The 25,398-nt window shown below is 40.5% G+C and overlaps 1 protein-coding gene across 2 annotated transcripts in view; it reads right to left on the minus strand.

Annotated features, from left to right (window-relative positions):
- GRHL2 (grainyhead-like 2 (Drosophila)) overlaps positions 1-25,398 on the minus strand; it is a 192,637-nt gene that overhangs the window by 83,457 nt on the left and 83,782 nt on the right. For both annotated transcript variants that reach the window (XM_011931471.1, XM_011931464.1), the window contains 3 exons: positions 19,116-19,171; positions 15,647-15,803; positions 11,985-12,096 (listed from right to left, as the gene is read on the minus strand). In XM_011931471.1, the coding sequence (XP_011786861.1) occupies positions 11,985-12,096; positions 15,647-15,803; positions 19,116-19,171 (325 nt within the window). The remainder of the gene's footprint in view (positions 1-11,984; positions 12,097-15,646; positions 15,804-19,115; positions 19,172-25,398) is intronic.

Consider the following 25,398-nt stretch of genomic DNA (forward strand, 5'->3'; position numbering starts at 1 on the left):
TTGGGAGGCCGAGACGGGCGGATCATGAGGTCAGGAGATCGAGACCATCCTGGCTAACACGGTGAAACCCCGTCTCTACTAAAAAAATACAAAAAAGCCGGGCAAGGTGGCGGGCGCCTGTAGTCCCAGCTACTCGGGAGGCTGAGGCAGGAGAACGCCGTAAACCCGGGAGGCGGAGCTTGCAGTGAGCTGAGATCGCGCCACTGCAATCCAGCCTGGGCGACAGAGGGAGACTCCATCTCAAAAAAAAAAAAAAAAGGAATGTTGGTCTTGACTAGCAAACTTGATTTCAAACTGACAATAGGTCATATCCTGTACGTAGACACACATAAATACACATGCACGTGTGCCCATGTTTGCACCACAGCACATAGCCCCAGATTTAGTAACTCAGACAGGCCTAACGTTCAGCTCCTTTCATTAGTCCATGTGGCTCAGGGAGATTTAACTATAACCATTTTATCTCTGTCCACAAATTTAATTTGTAAATCACACAAAAGTACCTGGCAGTTTCTGACAGTTTTCTGAATGAATGAAAATGCAAACTGTGCTTTGGTAAGTAAGACGCTTGTAACACTGCATGAACTACTCAAGCATATGCTGGTTTTCTATTCTTCATGCTGTTGTCTAATATACTGACACTCTTGGGAGTACATGAGGGGACAAGAAGTTATAGGCACGTAGGATTAGAAGTTACTGCCCAAAGTGGTTAATCAGCAGTAATCATCCCAGCAAACAGGGCCCCTTCTCCCATAAAGCTCTCTAATCTTTTCCTGCCCCAGATGATATCTCCAGAAACTATAACACTTGGTTACACCGACTCTAATTTATAAAACGAAACTGAACTCTTTCTGAAATGGTGGTATTTTATATTATTGGCAAGCGTCTCAAGAACGTCTGTTCTATAAGATTCCACAGCCTCATTCTAGTGTCTAACAACCCTCAGTGTGAGAAAAAATTTTCAAACACTTATAGTTGTACTTCAGAGTTGCAGACTGAATAGATTCAAACACTAGAAATAACTTTTTGGTAATTGGTAGTGCAGAACAAAGACTACAAATCTGCAAGTGGATTATCTTTCACTAAATTTAAACTACAAGCCCAATTACTTGAGCAACTCAAAATATAGTAAGATAAATGTTCATTATCAAGCTTCCCACTTACCCCTGACTGCCCAAGTCACAGACACAGAATGAGTTAAGCGATGTAGGAAGGTAAACCTCTTACCTGTGTTAAGCCAGTGGGAAGTGGCTCATGGACTATTCTAGTTTGTTGCAGGAATGATTTTTGCATTAACTGCTACTTGAATGACTCACGTTGCTAGTCCTGTGTGCTTTTACTTATTTTTCATCAATGCTGAAATTGTTAGACATTTTGATATTACGTCAAAATAGGAATTTGAATTCTCCTAAGGAGGGAAACTGCTGTTGCTATTACAGTTTACCGTTGTAATGCTGACCCCAGATGGTGGGTGTGAGTGGACTTGAGTCCACAGCAACCTTTGGAGAACTACATGACCTCACTAAGCTGGCTGCTTTATCTGTGAAATGGAGGCACTACAGCACCTGTGGCACAGGATTGTTGAACAATGACGAGACTCTCATTTATTAAGCACTCAATTATTTCAACACATGTCTTTTCAAAAGCAGAGAAACTAGTGGTGGTCCACATTCCTGAAGCCTGTTCAAAGAGTTTTCTTCAGATTAGCTTTACCTTATTTTGGCTTCTACAACCTCAAAGAGTTTAATTTAATTTTGAAAAAACTTGGCAAGTTTCAGGTTTTGTCAACAAGGAAGAAAAACTTTAAATTTGCCTAATTTCACATTTGTGGATGTTACAAAGACATACAGTTGTTTCTATTGAAGGCCACAGGGGCAGAAACTTCTAGCAAATGCTAGAGGGTGGCTGAATAGACCAGCTCTGTAGTTTTGCTCATGAAACATATGAGTCTCATGAACTACCTAATAGTATCTCTAGGATTTTTTTGTGTGTGTATGGCATTTTTAAGCCAATCCAATAATACTGAAAACTATAATACTATGAGAGTGCTTGAAGTTTCCTTAAATGCACATCTGAAAAAAGAAAATGAGGTTCCAAACAAAAACCATGAAATCAAAAGTATAAATTCCACGCTGGAGATGAAAGAATGATGTTACAACTATGGATATAACAAAAGTCCCATCAGTTAGGGGAAAAACAACTCAATGTCTAGTAAATGTGTATAAAAAAGGACAGATAGGAAATATAGCATTGTATAGTACTAAGCACAATAGGTCTATCAGTGGTTTCAGTTATCTGTGCGTGTTAGTATGTGTGTGTGTTTTGATTTTGAAATCTCATCATCTAAACCAGTATCTCTATAGGACAGCTTTACCCTGTCATTAAAACAGACCCTCAGAGGGCTCAAGTATTGTCTGCTTTTATCTTCTCTGTAACATTCCTTCTGGTTAACCACTCATAGCTTTAACATTTCCAGGAGTAGGAGAAATATCAGAAAAGGCTTATTAAACGATAATATGCTGGAACCAGAAAAACTGAGTTCCGAGGAGCAGTGAAGAAAAATGATGAAGGGACACATTTGTTGTAAGTTTTAATTACACATCTAGCTACTTTTTTTAAAAAAAAAGTTTGCCTTTCAACAATTTTCCACGTTTGTTTCAGGAAAACAGAAATAATTTCTAGTTAAGTTTAAAAGGAGACATTTATCCTTGTTTATAAGTATATATATATATTATGTTTGTAGGCTAGCAATTAAGTCTCAGAGGTATTGAAGTTACATCAAAATGTTTATAGTACAATAAAATATATTTAAATATAAGAAATGGAAGTACTAAAGGCATAGTCTTCTAGTATCAGAAAAATACTACCAAAAATGATTCTTTCAGCATGAAAGAGGAGAGTCCAACCCCAGTCAGATTTCTCAGTGAACCAGGCACATGCCTGCTTACTGTCACTGTCACCTAGATGCACAAAACCACACATGGCAGTGTGCTCATCGATTATGCACCATTGGTTAAGCATCTGTTCTCTGCCAGGTTCTGTACCAGCTGCTAAGCATACAAAGATTTAAGGTTAAAAAAATCCTCTCTTCATTCAAAGAGTTCAGCGTCTAGTAGGATGAATAAATGAATGAATGAATGAACCAAGTGAAACCCTGCCAAGTGCTATTGTTTAGATCTAAAGCAAAGCCCACAGGGGAGCAGCTGACTTTACCTGGGAAGATTAGGAAAATCTTAGGGGGAAAAGGTCTTAAGGTGTGAGATGTCTTCCAGGTGAAGAAGTGAGGGAGGGCTATTCTAGGCAAGGAGAACCCCAGAGAAGGGTCAAACAAGAGGTTGGAAATAAGTAGGAAAAAATAGTGAAGGGTGAAAAGAGATCTGTCATTTCAAAATATTAATAAAAGACAGATTATGCTGGATTGAGAAATGAGTGATAGTTTAAGATGTCGGGCAGGAAGCACAGGCTCATCTTTTAAGAAACATGGGTGGAAGGAAAGAGGAAGGCCCAGCAATAGCTTGAAAGGGAGTCTGCAGGGATCAGGGGCTGGCGCTGGGGATAGGATCCTGAGCCTTCCCTGGAGGGAACCAGAGGGAGCCCGAGGACCACCCCTATCACACACACAGCAGAAGGGATTTTCCCCAGAGATGCTGGCCTCAACAGAATGAGTTTCCAGGATTCATCCTGAGACAGTTATCCAGTAAGTGAAAACCCACAGTGGCTCAATTATGATTGAAAATTATTTTCTGCCTAAACAAATATTAAACTTTAGAGAACACTTGCATTTACAGTGTTTTAAGTTAATTAACCTTCACAGCCTACCGCACTTTTATCACAGAAATGTTTCTAATCAAGGTTGAGATGAAAAGGAGTTTTCCATAACTGCAGCTTTAGCACGTCTCTAGAAAACAGAGCATGTCTTACACTGCACATGAACTCGTGATAACAGCAAGGGCAGATGCAACAGAGAAGGATCTGGAGCTGCAAGTGAGGCCGTTGCTGGCCCACACCCCAGAGCCCCCCTCGCATCTGGTCCTGGGGAGGACGTGAGGATGGAGCTTGCTCTTCTGACTGAGCTCTAACTACAGCCTGAATTCTCACCAGCCCTTGGATTTTGTTTTTTTAATTTGGGAGCTCTCAAGAGGTTTGGTTAGGTTTGTAACCAAATTTATTTTTCATATCTATTCAGAAGTATAGAAACAGCCTAGAAAAACATCAAAAAATGAAATTCTATTTACTTGAGTTATTTTTAAGGGAGGGAAGACCTATATTTTCCAGACTGTAGGGAGACAGCAAATCTGTATAATTTAGGGAAAAGGATAGCCCTCCAGAGAGCCAGAGAACTAAACTAGATGGGATGGTGGGAAGCCTTGCTGAAGAGAGTTGGGAGTTGCTGGTGCCCTTGCCTCCCAGGCCTGTTGGGGCCACAGATTCACACTACCTGACCACCTGGCCACCTGGCCACCTGGACACTTGGCTACCTGACCACCTGGCTATCTGGCCACCTGACCACCTGACCACCTGTCTGCCTAGTCACCTAGCTACCTGACCACCTGGCCACCTGGCCACTTGATCAGGTAATAGGCTAGGTAATAGCCACCTAGCCACTTACCACCTGACCACCTAGCCACCTGACCACCTGGCCACCTGGCCACTTGATCAGGTAATAGGCTAGGTAATAGCCACCTAGCCACTTACCACCTGACCACCTAGCCACCTGGCTACCTGACCTCCCAACAATTGGACATCACCTCTTCCCACACACCACCTTAAATCTCCACCCTCCCACTTTTCTGCATAGCTCTCAGAGTAGCCAAGCCCAGGACTGGCTATAAAAACTGAGAAAGCATGCTTATAGGGCACATCCAAAGCCAGCTTCCTCTAAAAAACTCAAAGAAAAAAACTCTTTATTTTTTTAACAGTTAAAATAAAACTGTCCTTTAGTTTTAATTATGATTCCTGTTTGAAAGTGGAGCATGACTCCGGATTAAAAAGAGCTTCTAGACCTTAACAGGACAGCCATGCTGAATCATTCACAGAGGTCAACTAAAGTCTGTGATCAAGAGTCTTTTGAGAGGCTTCCTTTACCCTTAAAGAGAACTATGGAGAATCAAAAGTGAAGAAATGTTTTCATTTCATTTTGAAAGCTTAAGTTTTCAAAAAAGCGTGACCTTACTACAAAACTACTTTCAACAGAAAGCAATTTAAACACTAACTCTTAAGAAATAGATTTGTATTAGGACACAGACGAAAATCCTATAATCACATGCTAATAACTGAAATTGTACTTTAATTGCCTGCTAATTACCATGGAAATCTACAGGATTAATATTAACAATGTAACTAATAAATCCTGATACAGGAAAGATTACTGCAAACCAACATTAAAGACAGACATTGAAAAAAGGGCATACAGTTTATTTCACAATTAACTACAACCTTGTATCAATAATGCTTACACTGGATGTGACTATAAAGTAATGATGTTTATTTGGATGTGTTTATGGAATCAGGCTCATTACATCACAACCTGTACTGCCCATTCTGAAAGCACCAGAACTGTTACGTGCATTATTTTGGAACATCTGCACCAGAAAGTAGTAAAGGAATTCTTAGTTCTCTTCCGTAGGGAGAAGTTATATATGCATGTGCTACCAATTAACTGTTGTAGTTTCTGGCTTTCACTCTCTGAAGTTAATGTTGGTTGTTGAACCTCCTCTTCTAATTTCCCTTCCCTGTTTGAAAGGTAACAAATAGAAAAATATGCCTTCCAGAGAACGTGGTTTTGAAATTATCCACTATTTGAGGAGATTTGATTGATATTTAGTCCAGTTAACGTTTTTATTTGTGATCCATTTTAAAGATTTTCTTAAATGGCTCACACACTGTGCAAAACAGGGTAACTCCACAGTGCAAATAAGTCCTGGGATGCTCCCAGACTATTCTGTGTGTAGACGGTGCCTCAAAATCAACACACCCCTGGCTGAACTCAGTACCTGGCCAACCTCCATTCCCCCAACACTTGGCCGTGCTCCCCTTCTGTCTCCCCTGCCTCTGGGGAGGACATCCAACCATTTAGCAAAGCTGCGCTTTTCTTCATAATCTTTTTCTTCCCCTGTATCCCCCACAGCCAATCAGTCATCAAGGCTCTATCAGCTCTACAGTTTGTCTCTCAGTCCTGGGTTAATTTTGTATTTCCCCTTTGCAATTCATGCCTCCAATCCCAGTCTTTCGCCTGGCTATTGCTGGTCTTCTATTGCCAGTCCATCCCTCACGGCATCCATCCCACATGCTGGCTCAGAATTACCTCCCTAAAACACAGATATTCCATTACAAACCTGCCAAAAATCCCCAATGGTTATCCAAAGCCTCCAATATCAAGCACTGCAACTCATTCCAGAGAAAGTTCATTTTATCACAGTATTCTGTTTGACTATTACTTCTGCACATTCTCTACTGTCTGTCCTTATTAAAGTTCTGGGAGGACTGATGTGCAAATGTAACACAGCCACTTGAATGAATGGCAATTTGCAGGTATAATTTCTATTATTACCCTCTCTTACACATCTTGGATCTCTAAAATCTTCTTCATTCAACAACAGAAAAACATGGCTAAACAAGATATTCATGTTAAACCTCAGTATAAAAAAGTACAAATGCACACACACCCACACTTGAATATCTCCCTAACAAAACTGTAAAACAAGACTTTGTAGAGCCAAGATACTGTTAAAGCAACAAAGAGCAAGAAACTCTGAGCTCCACTTCTGGCTTAGTGATGTTCATCTGCAAACACGGTGAGGTGGGTGATCGCAGAAGAACTCAAATAGCATTTCCTAACATTCTACCCACAGCTCTGAGGTTTGCCACCAGGACTGAGGTGTCAAGAATCAATGAACCTCTAACACTCAGAGCCTTCTGGGTCTGTGGACCCCTAGAATCCTCCCTGGGCTCAGTCAGCCTCCACTGGGGACCCAGGGCTTCAGCCTGTGACACATAAAAACAGCTTAACCAGGGTTTCTTTTAGAGTTTGAGACCAGAAAATTCCATCTATGCTTCATCTCCCTGCCATTCTAAGATCCCCTTAAAAAATGTAAGCCTTTCCACAGCCCCATGTACTTTCTTCCTTCACCCTACTCTCTGCATGTGTCAAATCAACTAGCAGTCTCACTCTCATGCATGAGAGTGTCCACCCTTCCCACCTTGGCTAATAGTGTTATCAGACTTTATTAAATAATTTGTCAGGCCCATTTTTTTTTTTTGAAACAGAGTCTTGCTCTGTTGCCCAGGGTGGAGTGCAGTGGTGTGATCTGGGCTCACTGCAACCTCTACCTCTTGGATTCCAGGGATTCTTTTGCCTCAGTCTCCTGAGTAACTGGGATTGTAGGTGCCTGCCACCATGCCCAGCTAATTTTTGTATTTTTAATAGAGATGGGGTTTCACCATGTGGGCCAGGCTGGTCTGGAACTTTTCGCCTCAGGTAATCTGGCCACCACGGCCTCCCAAAGTGCTGGGATTAGAGGCATGAGCCACCACACCTGGCCTCAGTCCCACTTTTGTTTGTCTTGATTACCGTACCTATGAATGTGCTATTGCACGACTTGCAGCACCCTTCCCTACCTTTTTGACCTCGCATGCCCTAGTTATCCTTTCAGATGAGTCTCAGAAACTTCTCTGGGAAGCGCTCTTCTATGCTGCCACTTACCACGTGGTATCTCAGCTAGTCATCTTCTTGCCCCTAGTCTTGAGCAGTTTGAGTACAGGGCTCTGCCTTAATTACATTTGTGTTGCCAGTGCCTAACAAAGGGTCTGGCACATAGTAGGTATTCAGTAAACTTTTGCAGAATGAATGTGGAATAACTGTGCTTTTCCTGAAACCGGTGTTAACTAATTTGGGGCCATTCCTAACTCCATGTCTTCTTTTAAAGGGGCTTTCTCACTCAGAGGAAATCAAACTGCAAATTTAATTTAAGTGGTTATTCCACACAGGAGGTATAACTGATACAGGAATGCTCCTGGGACTGCAGAATGTAAACTTATTTATGACCTTGAATAATTGTTGTTATTCAAGGAGCTCACAAGAATGAACTTGTGAGACTTAGAGGACTTTGCTTATGTGTTTTGAAAAGCAGCAGAATCCACTTGGGCCTGGGTTTGTTTGGTTTACTTATATCAAGTTAGAGCTTATTGCTAATGTTTTCTTCCCCTGCCCCCAACTCCTGCCAAACAGTTTATGACCCAATGTACAAGAACCACATATCAAACTGGCTTCCACCAGTGTCAGAACCAGCAGGAGCCAAGAGGTCCACCACTCAGACTGCAAAACATCCTCCACATCTGGAGAGGAAGGCACAGACCAAAGAATCAGGACGTCTGTAAATCAGCCACTCTCCATGTAGACGGCCTGGTGGATGCCAAGAACTGGCTAGAGGCTGGAATACAAAGGCGGTATGTGGTGGAGAGAGGGCTTCAAATAATTTTTTTTTTTTTTTAAATGGCAGGGTGCAGTGGCTCATACCTGTAATCCCAGCACTTTGGGAGGCCGAGACGGGCAGATCACGAGGTCAGGAAATCGAGACCATCCTGGCTAACACTGTGAAACCCCATCTCTACTAAAAATACAAAAAATTAGCTGGGTGTGGTGGCATGTGCCTGTAGCCCCAGCTACTCGGGAGGCTGAGGCAGGAGAATCGCTTGAACCAGGGAGTCGGAGGTTGCAGTGAACAGAGATTGTGCCACTGCACTCCAGCCTGGGCAACAGAGTGAGATTCCGTCTCAAAAATAAATAAGTAAACAAATAAATAAAATAAATAAAAATAAAAAATGGTGCACATTTTGGCATTCTTGAGTTTCTATCCCACCTACATACCACTTATCACATGTGTGACCTTGCATAAAATTCTTCCCTCTTAGCATCTCGGCTTTTAAACAAGAAAATGGGTTATTTTGGCCAGGTGCGGTGGCTTTCGCCTGTAATCCCAGCACTTTGGGAGGCCAAGGCAGGCAGATCACGTGAGGTCACCCTGGCTGGGAAGAGTGACGGGGAGGGCGGGATGAAGAGATGTTGGTTAATGGGTACAAACACAGTTAGATAGCAGGAATAAGTTCCAGCATTCAACAGCAGAGCTGTGTGACTATAGTTAGCAATAATTTATTGTATATTTCAAAATAGCTAGAAGAGAAGATTTGAGATATTCTGAACAGAAATAAATGGTAAATGCTTGAGACGATGGATATCCTAAATGCCCTGATTTGATCATTGCATATTGTATGCCTGTATCAAAATATCACAGGTATTCCATAAGTATGTATAATTATTATGTATCAATTTAAAAATAATAACCCTTGCTTTAGCTAAGGGGCCCTCATCTTGGTCTCTAACTCCAGCTTCAGGGTCACTGCCTGGCTGACTTGGTTGGATCTGCAGACCACAGATGCTGGTGGAGATTTGGGAATTGCGACTTTTGAGCCCTGAGTTTAACCTCCAGCTTCACGGAGGTTTCGAAAAAGAAATGCATCAAATAATTCCAGATACTTCTTTTTTTATTTTATTGTTTAGGCCATTCGTAGGTTCCTAACCAAAATTGGTAAACGTATGGCCCACCCACTCTCTGCCTTCCTTCACCCTCTGCAGGCACTGATAACCTTCCATGATACTCCTAGTGGAGACAAGGGGTGACCTCAGAAACTTTCTCAACATCACACTCCAGAGTTAAAGCAGATGATGGTGCAACAGTCAGACATATGTGCCAGGACACCATTGGCGCTCCTTTACATGGGAAATGGTGTTTACAACCCACTGGCAGAGAAATGCATGATTTGATTTTTTTAATCTAGCAGAAGAATGAATTAAATGAGATTTTTGCATATTTTCTCACTCTATGTGAGCAGATGTCAAGTTGAAGTTGGGGTAGAGACTGTGCTCAAAAAATACATGTCTCATTGAAGCTAACTGATGGATTTAATGCCTTGTTCTCAGGTTGTAAGCAAGTAACCCAGCTACCCATGAAGTTACTTAGTAAATGTCACAAATCTCAGAGACAAAGCATGTGTGTGTCTATGGGGACACACGTGTATACAGAAAGAAAAGTCTGAAGGCAGGCAAGAGATGATAAAGAAGAGAAGATTTGAAGATTTGAAGATCTGAGAAACCATTCTAGTCTCAGAAAAGTAAACCCCGTAACGATATCAAAGTTGGATCAACAGTTATGCCAGTAAAATGCTTTTATTATTTGCCTTATTTGGACCCACTCCATATTTCTCTTTAATTGCTCCTTTCATTTTCTTCGGTAATAATTATAAGGCTAACTTTTTAAATAAAATAAAATTGTTCCTCTGCTCTATGCAGATTTAACTAAACAGGTTAAGGCAAGTATCCCCAACCCCCGTCCTAGTCACCACGTCTTGGTTTAGTTTATCAACCCAGGTCAGGAAGACAGATCTTATCCTGACTGTTGTACTAATTATCTGAGGGGGAGTCATGTGATATAGGCCAGTGAGCCTTCCTAGGCCCCAGTTTCCTTGTTTATTCGATAAATATGTTTGACTAGTTAATATAATAGGTGTATGTGTGTGATGCAGGGGTGAGGAGCGGCTTAGCTATTTTGTAAGAAAAACCAGTAACTAGTTTCAATATCTTCTACGGTGAGTCTCTGACCCTATCCTAGTCACTAAACTCTGCCATTGTGGTCAAGGAGTCCTAGCCAGGGTGAAATGGAAGATCTGAAAAGTCCTCATTGCAGTGTGTAAGAAATCAAAGTAATCGTCCTTTGCAAGGCTCAGTAATACCTTTTCATACCCAACATGATAGGAGCCTTCACTTGGCCCACACTCATTTGGACTGCAGCATCTTAGTCAGCAAAATGGAGTAATAAAGTCTACAAATGAGAAATGACTTACTGCTTATGGAAACAGTCTTAAAATTATTTGGAAACACATACATTACTGTCTGTTTTTAAGTAATTTTTGGAGCCTGTAAGATCTATTCCCTGACTTCCCCTGCTTTGCTCTGCATCTCAGAGGTTGATTCTGCAAACTGCACTTTCCGGGTTAATGTGCCCTCTGACTCTGAGTTAAATTCTGCCAATGGGAGGCACTGGCAGGAGTTCAGGAGGCAGAGAGAAGCCAGGACAGTTCTTCTCCTCCCTCTTGGCATTGAGAATGTCTCTGGCAGCGATTCTGCTGTGCTTTCATCTCCCATTGGAAAGCAGCTCTCACTGTGGTCCCAGCTCCTGCTGGGTGGCTCCTCCAACACCCACCTCCTCCTCCCTTTGATTCTCCAGCCCTGCAGGTAATAGCTGAGTTGTCTCATTGTGCCTTCAGCCTCTCCAACCTTGGCAATGAACTCATGCCCAGTGAATTACTGGGCATGGGTGTTGCCTTCCAGACTGAACCCCGAGTGATGTGCCATCCAGGAGGCTGCTGGTCTGTACAGAACAGACCTCATGTTTAGGGGTATACAGACTCCTGGCAGATTCACTTCTTCTTTAGACGGTTCACTTGCCTGACCACCTAGCATTGCATACACTAGGAGTGTGTTGAAATGGAAAAAACACTGGACAGGGAACTAGAGACTCACTGTGTAGTCACGTGACCTTTGCCAAATGCCTTTAAGGTCACATGAGCTTGAGTTTATTTATGTCACAGGGATAAGAGTTCATCTGACCTGCTGACTGCCTATTAGGTTCAAATGGAGAGGCCAGGAAACACGTTTTACGAATTGAAATGGTCATTGCAAATCTAAATATATGACTATGATTTTATGAGACACAGTTGACTTTCATAGAATAGAAAATGCTTTGCTCTCGGCTTAGCCTGATTTTGGTTACTCAGTCTGATCTGCACTGAATGTCCTGACATAGACTCGTGCCTGGCACATCACAAGAGCTCTGTGGCTCCAGCTGTGATTACTGTGCCGGGCTCCCCTTGGCATCGAGACAACATGTCAGTTTATCGAGGATTATACAGGGAAGTCAAGGTCAACTTACCAATGTCAAGGACCCTCTGCTTCGCCGTATGCTGCCGAGAGTGCCAGTATTTCCAGTACTTGAGCTGTTCATCTCTGTTTTTGTCTTCACTGAAGACCACCATCACCACACTCTGCAGAGGGGAGAATCGTGGAGCTTACTTTTTGTTCAGTGCCTCTGTTGCCTCAGTCTCCAGTTCTGGAAGTTCTACCAGAGGTGTTTTTGTGTCATGTTGCTTTTCTGGCTTTAGAAAAGCCCAGACAAGCTTGGTTGTATGGTCTGTTTTGTTATAAAATGAACCTACTCAAAAAATGATTGAAAAATAAGAACAGCACGAAGGAAAAAAAAAAAAAAAAGAGTCCTACATCAGTTTTACCAGGAGGTTATAAACAACCAGATCAACCAATTATCAGCAAATGTATTCTTTTGTGAGGTCAGCAGAAACCCACCCAAATTTTTTTTCTTGCGTTGGAAACAAGCATTCTTTTGAAATTTCTACTCCTTAAACATAAAATGTGATGCCATTTGTAAAGAAGCAAACATCTGTTTGTGGTCTAATGAAGTGCCTCAGGCTGGAATATCAAAATTAATGAGAAAAATACCAAGGAAATGAGGAAGATGCTAAAAGACAAATTCATACTGGTGAACATAGATCTAAACTACAGATATTTCATACACCAAAAAACACAAGAGCAACTATGATATCTATTTAAATCTAATGTGAATGTACTTTAAAAATGAGCTTGAGAAACTAATTATATCTTGCAGAAATAAGAATTCAAAACTCTTTTCAGTTCTAAATTATAAACAGCCTCATTAAACTAAATATACATTAATTCACTGTCACTTATAAAATGGAGACAGCACCAAAAACAACCCTCTTCCAAATAAAACCCTTTAATTACAGTATCAGGAATACTCCTCCTCTCACTGCACATCCAAAACACTTCTTAGGCACCTTCCTACTGTTCCAGAAAAATATTTCATGGACTTTCATTCCTTAAGAACTTCTTAGGGCTGGGCCGGGTAACTCCCAACACTTTGGAAAACTGAGGTGGGAAGATCTCTTGAGTCCAGAAATTCAAGACCAGTCTGGGGAACATAGTGAGATCCTGTCTCTGCAATAAAATAAAATAAAATAAGAAGCCAGGCATGGTGGTGCACATCTGAAATCCCAGCTACTTGGGAGCCTGAGACAGGAGGATCCGTTTGAGCCTGGGAGGTTGAGGCTTCAACGAGTAGTGATCATGCCACTGTACTCTAGCCTGGGTGACAAAGCAAGACCCTGTCTCGAAAACCAAAACCAAAACAACTTTCTCCTTTGTAGCAGTTTACACATTAGTAGTAATTTACTTATTTACAATTATTCAGCCAATGGCAATGTCTTCCCAATTAACATCAAACTTAGCAAGGACAGAAACAGTGTCTGCCATTCACTCTGGCACCTGACGAATAATAGACAGTAAATACATGCTGGTGGCTGGCTGTCACTTCGAAATCTGGCTCTTGCCTAAAGTATGTGTAAACAATTTTTACACAAGAAAGCAGACGTTTGTTAGGAAAACGGTGTAGAAATATGTATCCGTATTGTTTCAAATTCACAAGCAGTGTGATCTTCAAAGGCACTGGATACATGACAACAAAGAAAAAACATTCTCTGTGCTGGTGCAACTATGAGCTCAGCCAGCTTTTCATTCTACCCTCTGCCACGCCTCAAACTTTTCCATTTATGTGTAAAAGCTTACTGCGTGGCTTCCTGGTATTTATTTCTGTCTCAAAATAACAATAACATTTAAAGTAATATTTTTTCTGGCAAGTGTCTAAATTAGCATAAATAATGGCATATTCTTGGTATGGAAATTTATTTCTTCAATGATAAAGAAAAATGCAGTTTGAAACTGTTGTTACCACGCCCTACATGCTTTGACTTGGAATGAAACACTGTTCTCAGAAATAAATGCTGGTAGGTCACAAACACATTTCTCCTTCCTGCCCCAGAGCTGGGGAGTAAGAAAGAGCCACTCTGAGAGGTGCCAACTTAGTCTCCAAGGGTGGAGGTTGAAGTCCTTACAAAAAAGGGGGGACTCTTCATTTCAGCCAAAATGGAACATAAAGAAATAAAATTTTATTAAATTATTTTCATGATTTCAGCAAAGTAGAATTCTTGGGAAAGTCCCTGTACTCCAAACTCTTGTCATGACCTTAGAATACTAACCACCCACCATTTTTTCCAGGTTGATGATAATGGTGTTAAGAGGGTGTATATGAGTTATACTAACACTTGGAATTTATAAGGCTTTTAAAAAAAAGCAAATTTATTCAGCATCTTCTCACCAGATGCTCATATACGAGAGGGGGAGGATGTAATTTATAGGAAATATATCCAGAGAGAAATATATCCAGGCTAACATTTGCCTGCCTTCAGCCCTCCATGCTGCTTAACACAGCGCAACCTCATGGTAAAGAGAGTTGGGTTCAGGAGTCTGATGGCCTGGGGTGGATCCTGGTTCCCTCGCCTTTTAGCTATGTAACCTTGGCCAGTTACTAGCTTCTGAAACTTTATCACCCAGTTTCCTTATCTGTAATATCATAAAAACAATAGTGCCTTTTTCATAGGGTTGTTGTCAGTTTCAATGAGTTACTAGACAGATGGTACCTAATACAATACCTGGCGCTTGAAGATAATAAATACAAATTGTTATTTTATGACTCTTGCTATTATTATTATGATGGCATATTCTCCACCGCAGTCTTGACTACAACGTTAGAACTTACTAATTCTCCTGATGGCCACACAACTTTCTCACTGCAGTGAGCTCAGCCTTGTGCGGAACCTGTGCCCCACCTGCACTGGGGGGTGTGCCCGAGTTGTGGCACTGTAGGCACACCATGTGCTCCTTTCTTAAGGGTTCTGAAGTGGTTAGGAGGAGGGAGCTGTGACTAAAATAAGGTGGGCTGGGCACCATGGACACAACAGCATAAATCATTTTACAACAGATCAGGAAAGTCCTTCCACCTCTTTTCAGAGCTGTGCTATCATTTTCATTTTCAGTAGAGAAGGATTACCGGGCCTCTCCCTTCTTGGCAATAGCAAGTACGCCAGAAGCTGGCAGGCTTCCAGAGAAGGGAGAGCCAGTTGCATTTCCCACAAGGAGAACTAACACTCATGAATCTGAAAATTCCCCCAAGTGACTCCTGGTGGGGATCGTACCTCGTCTCTGGAACCCTGAGAAAGCACTGGGCTGCAGAAGGCTTTGAAACCAAGTTCTACCGGGCCCAGGGATTCAGAGTGAACTGCATTTTCCTTTACAGAATAGAACACAGCTCTTTCTCACCCACAGAGGGGTTCTGACTTACAGCTACTTACTTGAAAAATTATGATCAATTGATTGAAAACAACCACAACGAGGAAGCACATAAGCAGTGAGTGAAGCGGGAAAATTCCTCGGATACAGTCAGATAGCATGTTCCAACCACGTCCCTTCCCTGAGGTTTACTGGTTACTGATTACAATGATAAACTACGAGCCAGTAAGTGCTCTTGCCCCAACCGTCTGACATTCGTTCTAGAATTATTTATGTTGAAGGTTTTATCTTTTTTCCCATGCCATTCCACAAGGCTGTGAGGTAGCCATTCCATTCACTGGATTCCTTTGTACTTTATCTGAGAAATGTGGCCCCTACCCTGACTTTGCTGATGGGGTGTCGGAAGCATTTGTTGTCTCCGGTCTCACTGAGTGTTATGGCATAGAACTGTCCCTTGTTGAGGTAGGTCATGGGGCCCTCCCCCTGCTTCTGACGGAGAGATTTGGTGGCTTCCAGGGTGTACTGAAACGTGCCACTGTGAAAGAAAACAAACAGCGGTCAGATTCACTCACTTGGACATTTCTGCTTTTTTGACCAATTTCACATCAATAGCATTTCACATCAATATTAACCAATGCTTACTGTTTTAGAGACAAAACACAGCATATGGCAAAAGAGATGAGACCAGACCAAAGGTCATTGCTAGTACAACGTATACAACATTTCTAATAGTGGCCCATAAACCAGATGGTTTGGAAGGGGAGAAAGTCCACGACGTGCCTGGCCAATTGTGCAAGAAAAAGCTCTACCAGGAGAACCCCTGGTAAATCTTAGCTGGCAATTAGGTAATGCTCGAAGCTTAAGAATGAATAGAATTTGCCATTTTTACCCTAACAACAACAAAACAACGAAATAAATAATTTTGTTCAATTCATGTATATACCTAACCTTTTTTTGTTTTGTTTTGTTTTGTTGTCTAACCAAGGTGTTACAGATTGCTGTATCTTACTATAAAGCATCTCAAAACATGAAAATCCAAAACTCAAACATTCACCTGAGAATCTAGTTCCCTAATAACAGGGAGTACTTTTTGTCTTTTGCTTCTTGCTTTCAAGCCTGCAGAAGAACTCATGGCAGGGTTGTTCAAAATTAGGGGTTTGCAAATGATGGCCCATAGGCCAAACCCATCTGACTGCCTGTTTTTGTAAATAAAGTCTATTGGAACACAACTGTGCTCACTTGTTTACATATTGTCTATGACTGCTTTCGTACTACAACAGCAAAGTTGAGTCGTTGTGGTAGAGATGATAGCCTGCTAAACCTCAAATTCTTACTCTCTAGTTCATTACAGAAAAAGTGTGCAGATCCCTGCTCTAAATAGTGTCCCTCATATTTTTTTAAAAACATGATATAATTTACAAAAGAAAAACACTGATTTTTCCCAACTTCAAAGAGAATATCAATTATTTAAAATAACACAACAGGTATGAACCACAATCATTTTTTTTTAATACATTCATTCAGAAATATTTATTTCTGCTATACTGCAGGACAGCATACAGTGACAATCCAATAACAAACACTGCGTATTTTCTAGATCATCAGAAACTCTCCACTGAGTTTATTTTTTTAGATCTTTTATTTCAAAGTCTTTGGAAGGCTGGACACAAAGACGACTCAAACTTTGTCTCTGAAAATGGCTTCCTGACAGGATTATGGGGGGTTCTTGCTTTCTATGTTAAATATTTCTGTAATGTTTTATTTATTTTTGAACTTTTATGATGACAAAAAAATCTGAAGGGCAGAATAATATTCCTCTTTTATGATAAAAAATCTTAGGCTTAAGCTAATAAACTAACCAAATTCCAGAATATGTGTCTTAAAAGAAGTTGGGAAATAAATCATTCAAAACAGAACTGATTCCATTGTCATTTTGTCTGAAAAAGCAATTTCAATACAGTGCCATTGAATCATAGCATTTTAGACCCGGACAGGATATTAGGAATCACCTAGACCAGTAGCTTGCGTCTTGTCTAGGGCACAGATTGCTTTGAAAACATGAAGAAAGCAGTGAACTTTCCTTCCCAGATAAAAACACTTATGAACATAAATGATTTTTAATATAATTTCAGGGATTTGTGTCCATCAAGCCTGCCCATAACACAGGATAAAAACCTGAGATTCAGCCCACCTTCCTCATTTTGCAGCTAAGGGGAGGCTAAGAGACGTGCTCACTCTGCTGGACCATGGCAGCAGTGGAAAGAGAAACTAGGTCAAGTCACTGGTTAGGTCCTTGCTCTTCCCACTGGCCTGGCAGCTGCTGACATGGTACTTTGGATTTACAGCATGCAAATTAGACTCTTATTCCCACATTTTAGAAGGCAATTTCAAGTCTAGTCTTCCCTGCCTCCTGCTTCCTGCACCATCTCCACAACACACTCCAAATTCTAAATAAGATGATCTGGGAAGGATGAGTGGGGAGCCTGAGATTGGAACCAGAGGACTTTAAGAGGAAACCAAGAGAATGGAAGAGGGCCATATGCGTAAAAGCAAAGGCGCAAGAAACATAGTGGGAGATGGGATTTTAAGTAAAGAGGGACCAAAACATAGAGGGCCCTGATGACCTTCATAAGGAATTTGAGTTCAGTTCTGCCTGAAATGATGAAATATTTGGTAAGTTTTGTAAATGGGGGAGATAAATTCATTCCTTGCCACTTTCTCGCTCTCTCTTTTTTAATTTTTTTAAATGTAATGGTGTCTTACTGTATTGGCCAGGCTGGTCTTGAACTTCTGAGCTCAAGTGATCCTCCCACCTCAGCCTCCCAAAGTGCTGGATTACAGGCATGAGCCACCATGCCCAGCTGCCATTCTCTCCTGTCTTCAGACATGAGCATAACCAAGATCTTAAAACATGACTCTTCTACCTGGAATGTTCTTAATCTTCCTTCTTTCCTTAGAAAACACCTGCTATTAACCCTTCAAGATGCAGCTCAAATGCCACTTCCTGTGAATATTTGCCCTCAACCCCACACACCTTCCTACTCCCACACACATGTGCAGGACTATAGGTCCATTTAACGCTGTTTATATATCTCCATAGCAGGACTCATCTCTTAGCCAATGTTTTTCAATTTGTCTGTCATCACATTTGTCTCCTCCAAAAGTGTATGGACCTCTTGTAAGGGGAGATTATATCTTATCCCCAATCCTACTCACACTGCTGCACATGGAAGGCACCTGAGTGCATGATAGCTGGTAGCTGGCTATGTGCACAGTGGAACAAAAAAGAAGTGTTGGCAGGGAGATCCAATGTATTGCAATAGCTCAGGAGAAAGTTGACAAGGATAATTTGGAAAAGAGATGACAAGTGGAACAGACAATTCAGCATTTGGCAAGTGCTGAGACAGTCCAACAGGAAAGAAGCCAAATCCTTTACCTCTAGCTGGGGTGGCTTGGAAAATGGCTACATCATTAGCCACAATAGGAAATAAAAGCAGAACACCAGGTGTGAAACAAGTGGAAGAGGAGGGAAAGAAGAAAAAAAGATAGAGCTTCATATTACACTTGTTGGGCTGGAAGCACATGAGTATGAGGTTCAGAGGAACACCTAAGAAGGAATGTCTAACCAACAGAAGGCAGAAAAGGGGTGTAGGCCCCAGAAAATTAGTCAATACTGCAAATAATGATATAGAAGTCCTTTGTATAAAGAAAAAAGCACTGAGGCAAAGGAAATCAGACTGTTCTGTAAAAGTTTACAAAGAAAAAAGGTTTAAAGGTATAACTTGAAGGTACATTTAAAGGGTTATCAGTTAATCAGTTTCTAAGGATGCATCTCCTAGTAACTCACCTTGATGTCTGATCATACATGTACTCCTCAGCCCCAACTGAAGCACTCCGAAATTTCTGCAAAATATGAGTCATCGGAATTAAAACAAGTAGGTAAGTCATTATGCAAAAATGATAATAATGAATGTATTCCAACTATTTTATTCTCTCACTAGAAAAGAAAGTTATATATTTGATATTATGTTTTTCAACTACAGCAAAAGTAGTCATAGAACTCACCTATCACCTCCTCACTTAGAGCTACACTCAACAGAAAATATATTTGTGCTTTGTACGTTATTCACGTGTTCGCAGGTGTTCCTACAGTGTTTGAGGTACTGGAAGCTGTTTCCTCAAATACATAATACATCTCTGCCATTTGCTATTGTCTCCAACACTTATGCCAAATGTCATAAATTCTGAATTAACAGAACATGAATTACACAGAGGTCATATAGCACAGCAAAAAGCAATACAGTAGAATGGTTAAGAACATAGTTTCTGGAACAAGATTGTATAGGGTCAAGTTCTAGCTCTTTTACCTGCTACCTATATAAAATGAGGCAAATGCTATATTTTCTTCATCTATAAAATTTCTATTTGTAATAAATAAAAGAATTAAATAAGTTTTAAAAAGTACTAAGAATAGGCTGGGCATGGTGACTCATGCCTATAATCCCACACTTTGGGAGGCCAAGGCAGGAGAATTGCTTGAAGCCAGGAGTTTCAGACCAGCCTGGACAATAAAGCAAGACCTGTCTTGACAAAATATAAAACAAAATAAAATTAGCTGTGTGTGGTGGCTCGTGCCTGTAGTCCCAGCTACCCAGAAAGTTGAGGCGGGAGCATCTCTTGAGACCAAGAGTTGAAGGCTGTAGTGAGCTACCATCATATCACTTGAGTCCAGCCTGAGTGATAGGCTGGAGTGCCTATTAAGAGCCTATTTTCTTAAAAAAAAAAAAAAAAGTTACTAAGAATAGAGCCTGGTACATAGTGAGCACTATGTACATGTATAAATACTATTATAAAGTAATAGTTTGACCCTATTCAGTGCCCTTCTCTAAGGATCTTCATTATCACAATATTATAAGAGTAGGTTTTCTGGGGAAACTAAGTTTAGTATTACACACAAAGAAGCTTGGGTCTCAAGATGTTCAATTGTATGCACAGTACATATAGGATGTGCTTTGCTACGTTTTAGAAACTTTTCAAAAGTAGATGACCAAAAGCCCTAACTCTTGATCTGAAGTGAATATTGTAGAATACGGATGAAAAAGCATTTCATTGACCACATATCTTGTTCTTTCACTATGACCATTTTTCAAGTGTCTCGTCCTAAGAAATAACCTTCCTATCTCTCATTTCTGTGCAATAAACTTACATTCTTTGACCAGCATTTCAAGGGTTTCCTTCTAAAGGAGAAATGTTATCACAGCTATTTTCCAAACTTCCTCACAACCCCTAACCATCATCTCTGGAATTCAGCATACCTTATATCATAGTTTCCATACATATTTATGATCCTTCTTCTTATCCAGTCTCACTCCTTGAATTCAAGAAGATGATCTTCCCTTCGAACTTTACCCAGACGAATCCCATGAATATTGCCCAAATACTTGTTGGCTGATTAAATAATCATGACAGAGAATCAAAGGTACAGATTTGTGTTTCTTTTGCAATCAATTAGGTAATCAGCAAAGCATTCAATGGGAATTTTCTAGGGCTTCACCATCTGCTTTGGTGCCAGAAGAAACACACAATTATATATGACACTGTCCTGGCCTCAGAGAGATAAAAATTGGTTGAGGGGATGGAACACATTCACATTTAAAAAAAAAAAAAAAAAACTAAAATACAGCAAATGACTGTATATGAAAGTCTATGTTGAATCATCATTCATTCATGTGTCTTGACCGGAAAAGCATAGAATGGGCATTGCCAGGAAAGGAAGATCAGCAAAATTATAGGGGGATTTCATAGAGCTGGTGAGCTTCACTGTGACCCTTGGAAGCCAAAGACAGCCTGGATTAACTGAAGGAACTGAGAGAAAGTAACCCAAGCAAGAGAAGGCCACCATGAGTCAAGACAAAAATGATGACTACAAATATGGTGCATACATGAGACCAAGGACACAGGCCTTGCCTGGTTATTTAGTAGGAGCTTGAAAATTTAGGTCTTGCTGCCCAATATGGTAGCCCCTAGCTCCATGTGCTATTTAAATTTAAGTTGATTAGATTGAAATACATTTAAACTTTCAGTTCCTCAGTCAACTAGCCGCATTTCAAGTACTACATTCACACATTTGCTAGTGACTAACGTTGGATAGTATCAAAAAATTTTCCATCATTGCAGAAGGTTCTACTGGACAGACTGATTTAGGAAAATGTATTTACATTTAATATGGTTAGGAATTAGAAAATTTTGGAGTGGGAGGTAATATGATGAAAAAAATATTTAAAGGAGTGACTTGGAGACATGGATGCATTTCCAAAGTCTTTGCTTGAAGGAATATGCAGTAACCCATACAAACCATGGTGAATTAGCATTAGTATACATGGCAAGAATGGATTACCATCCATGCCATAGATTTCTGCAGTCTGAGGATAGGCTAGCCTCCTAAAGCATATTGGACTTGTAAATTCTGTGGTTCTAATTCCCCAGATGGCGCGAGAAGGTATGATACTACAAATCTTCAGACTCAGAAAAATTCAACTATGTGCTGGCTGAAATACAGAATCCCACTTCAATGCATAAATGCATGAGGATAAGAACTGTGAAAAAATAAACGTTTTTCCTAGTTCCATGTTATAGTAGTGGTGACTACTGTAGTTACCATGTTACAAGCCTAGATATTACTTTTCATTAACCTGAAAATTTTTTCTTCAATTCTGTTACATTATCTTTATAATTTTAAAAGAATTAAATGAATAATGTACCTAGAAAACATCACCATCCTTTAGATGAGACCTGATTACATTGATGGGTTATATGGCTATAAATGAATTAGTATTAGGAATTAGAACCAAAATGCTCAGGTTGTTCTGGAAACAGTTACCAAGTTTCCACAGTTGTTTGGAGACCTATTGATATAATTTGTAGAATGCCAAAAGGCAGTCAGACAGCCAACATCACTGTATTTTACTGTGACTTGATATAGCGCATCTATAAATTTGAACCCAGAAAAATGATAGTAAAGAAGGTATGATAACATATATTTGATAGATTACTCTTAAAGGACCTTGGACATCAGGCAATCATAAACATATTTAAATCTCAAATATTGGAATTCTGTTCTTTCTCTTGCGTTGTGGAAACGAGCTATCTGGTAAGAATATGTCTCAAAAAGACAATGTTTCTTTAACTGTACGGAAATCATAAATTGCTAAACCATTTCTTGTCTTTGACTAGCCACTAATTTTTTAGGTCCCATCATTTATTCATTCACTCTTTGAATAAACATTTACTGAACATTTACTTTATATCAGGCACTGTGCTCAGTGCTACAGATACAGCGGTGAACAAAAGGAGACTATGTCTCTGCTCTCATGAAGTTTCTGGTCAAGTAGGAAAAAACACTAATCAAACAACTGTTTATTTTTAAAAACTACAAACTGTGTGCAGGTATTCTGAAGAAGAGCAACAGTTCTATATGAGCTCATCACATTCACTGCTATGAGAAAGCAAAAATTGGCACCACTGGCAGTCAACCTTAATGTTCCTAACAGAGTGCAATGCTTCCAGAGAAACATGGATAAAGTCGACAGGAGGTAAGCAGTGCTTCCAACAGAGCCCCAGGAGATAATAACACAACAACAAGGTGAATAATGCTCCCCTCCTTCTGAACAATGATCATGAGATACCCAGTTTCTGGGTGTCCCTACATCTTGGCAGTATCCAATTCAGAGCTGGTTGTCACTTCTGTAATCCCTCCTTGGATTCATCCAGCACATGACCAAACATTATGAAGAGCTCTCAACTCTCCCTGAGATGCTGGTAAGGGTCTCCTGCTGAGGCAGGCTAAATAAGCGTAACTTTGACTACAGATGTGTTCGTGGTGCTCTCTGGGGTGGTGGATTTAGATACAAAGAAAACTGACTCCAGTAGGAATTGGAGTAAGAGAAAAAAAAGGGCTTCCCTAAGGAAGTTACACAGAAGGAAGGGTATAGAATGGTAGTAAAGAATACTCTAGGGCAGTATTGTCCAATAGGGTCTTGTACAATGATGGAATGCCTCTAGCTGCATGTACATGTAAAACATAGTTAGTGGGACTGATGGACTGAATTCTTAATTTTATTTCATTTTAATAATCACACATGGCTAGTGGCTATGGTATTATACAGCTCAGTTCTAGCCCATGGACCAACATACATATAGGTCCTGAGTCAGAAGGGGGCATATGAGGCTTACAGAACCTATTGGAGCCTAGAGCAGAGGATAGACGGAGGAACGTTGTATGAGAAAAGATGGGAGAAGCATTGGAGACACAGACTCCGCAATGCCTCGTAAACCTGTTAAAGACTTAGATCTTTAACTGGGCTCAGTGGCTTATGCCTGTAATCTCAGCACTTTGGGAGGCCGAGGTGGGCAGATCACTTGAGGTCAGGAGTTCAAGACTAGCCTGGCCAACAAGGCAAAACCCTGTCTCTACTAAAAATACAAAAATTAGCTGGGCATGGTAGTGCCACGCCTGTAGTCCCAGCTACTCCAGAGGGTGAGGTAGGAGAATCGCTTGAACCCAGGTGGCAGAGGTTGCAGTGAGCTGAGATAGCACCAGTACAGCCTGGGCAACAGAGTAAGACTCCATCTCCAAAAAAGAAAAAAAAAAAATTAGATCTTTATCCGAAGAGCAGTGGGATCTAAGTGAGGGGGTGGAATGATCAGATTTCCATATTGAAAAGACTATCATAGGTACAGTGTACAAAAGCAGAAATGGCAGTATTAGAGGCCAGAGATAGTGACAGCTTGGGCCAGTATGGTGAAGTACAGTGGAGACAAATGGATGAATTTCAGAGATGTTAAGAATGTAAAATTGATAGAATTGATAATGGATTAGATGAACTGAAGGGAGAGCTTGAGCAACCAGAAGGATGGCAGTGCCACTTATGAAGGTGGAGAGCACAAGGGGAACATGGGGGGGGATCATAAGTTAGACTTGGGATAAGTAAAAAAATCAAATGGGCAGTTAGATATAATAAAGATTATTAGTTCAGAAGAGTGGACCAGACTGGAGAATAAAATTGGAAGGTCTTTTGGACACAGATGATAACTGAAGCTGTGGATATGAAGCCAAGAGCATTTGCAAGAGGGAAGAGTGATCAACAGTGTCAAATGGTGCTGCGAAGTTAAATAACAGCTTTAACAGAACTGGGATATTCATAGATGTTCTATGCATGAGGTGGATAAATGCCCTGTTAATCTAAATAATGCGTGATCCAGTCTTATCAACTTCGACTACACATAGAGAGATTTAAATCCTCCTAAGGTATAAAATGTGTATGCCAGAGATTTTCTAAAATTTTGCTTGATGTTAAAACACATTAACAAAATGATAGAAATTTGGTGTTATCATAGCCACTGCATCATATGTTTAAGATAAACATAATAAAACTGTGCATTAATCAGAAGTGAAGCCATGTTCCAATTTAGTAGATGAATCAACATTTTTGAGATTTTATCCTTTAAATGTGTGGGGGATAATGGACTACCAGTTGTCAATCAATCAAGTTGGATAGGGTTTAAATCCAGGATCACTTCCAATTTCAGACTAGATGAATATAAAATCAATGGACTAATGATCAGACATCTATCCAGATAATGACAAATAGTCATTCTTTGCTTTCATTTCAAGATGCTCTGCAAACTATGTTAATTCTACAAATAATGTGCCTGGAGTTGAATTACGAACATCAGACACAGTAGAGCTGTCTGATGTTCCCTCATAAATAATTCTCAATTCTTGAGCACATGGGAGGACTAATGGGAGAATTAAACTTCTCGGCCCTCTTGCAGTTAGGTTGATCATGTGGCTAGTTTTAGCCAATGAAATGTGAGATGGTACAGTTGCGCCATTTTCAGGTCAGCTAGTCAATATGACTAAAGTCAGTAAAGTATGACTTTACTAGTCAGTATGCCATCTCCACGGCCTCCCTTCCTCTGCTGGGGAGATACTAGAAACCACACAGAGATGATAATGTCACAAGATACAGGGCCCTTGGATTCCTGACTCACTAATTGGAAGAGAGCTGTACAGACATGCATCAGTATTTTTATTAGCAAGAAATAATACTTTATTGTATTAAATCACT

The sequence above is a fragment of the Colobus angolensis genome, unplaced genomic scaffold (assembly GCF_000951035.1).
Source record: "Colobus angolensis palliatus isolate OR3802 unplaced genomic scaffold, Cang.pa_1.0 Scaffold121, whole genome shotgun sequence".
Lineage (NCBI taxonomy): Eukaryota > Metazoa > Chordata > Mammalia > Primates > Cercopithecidae > Colobus > Colobus angolensis.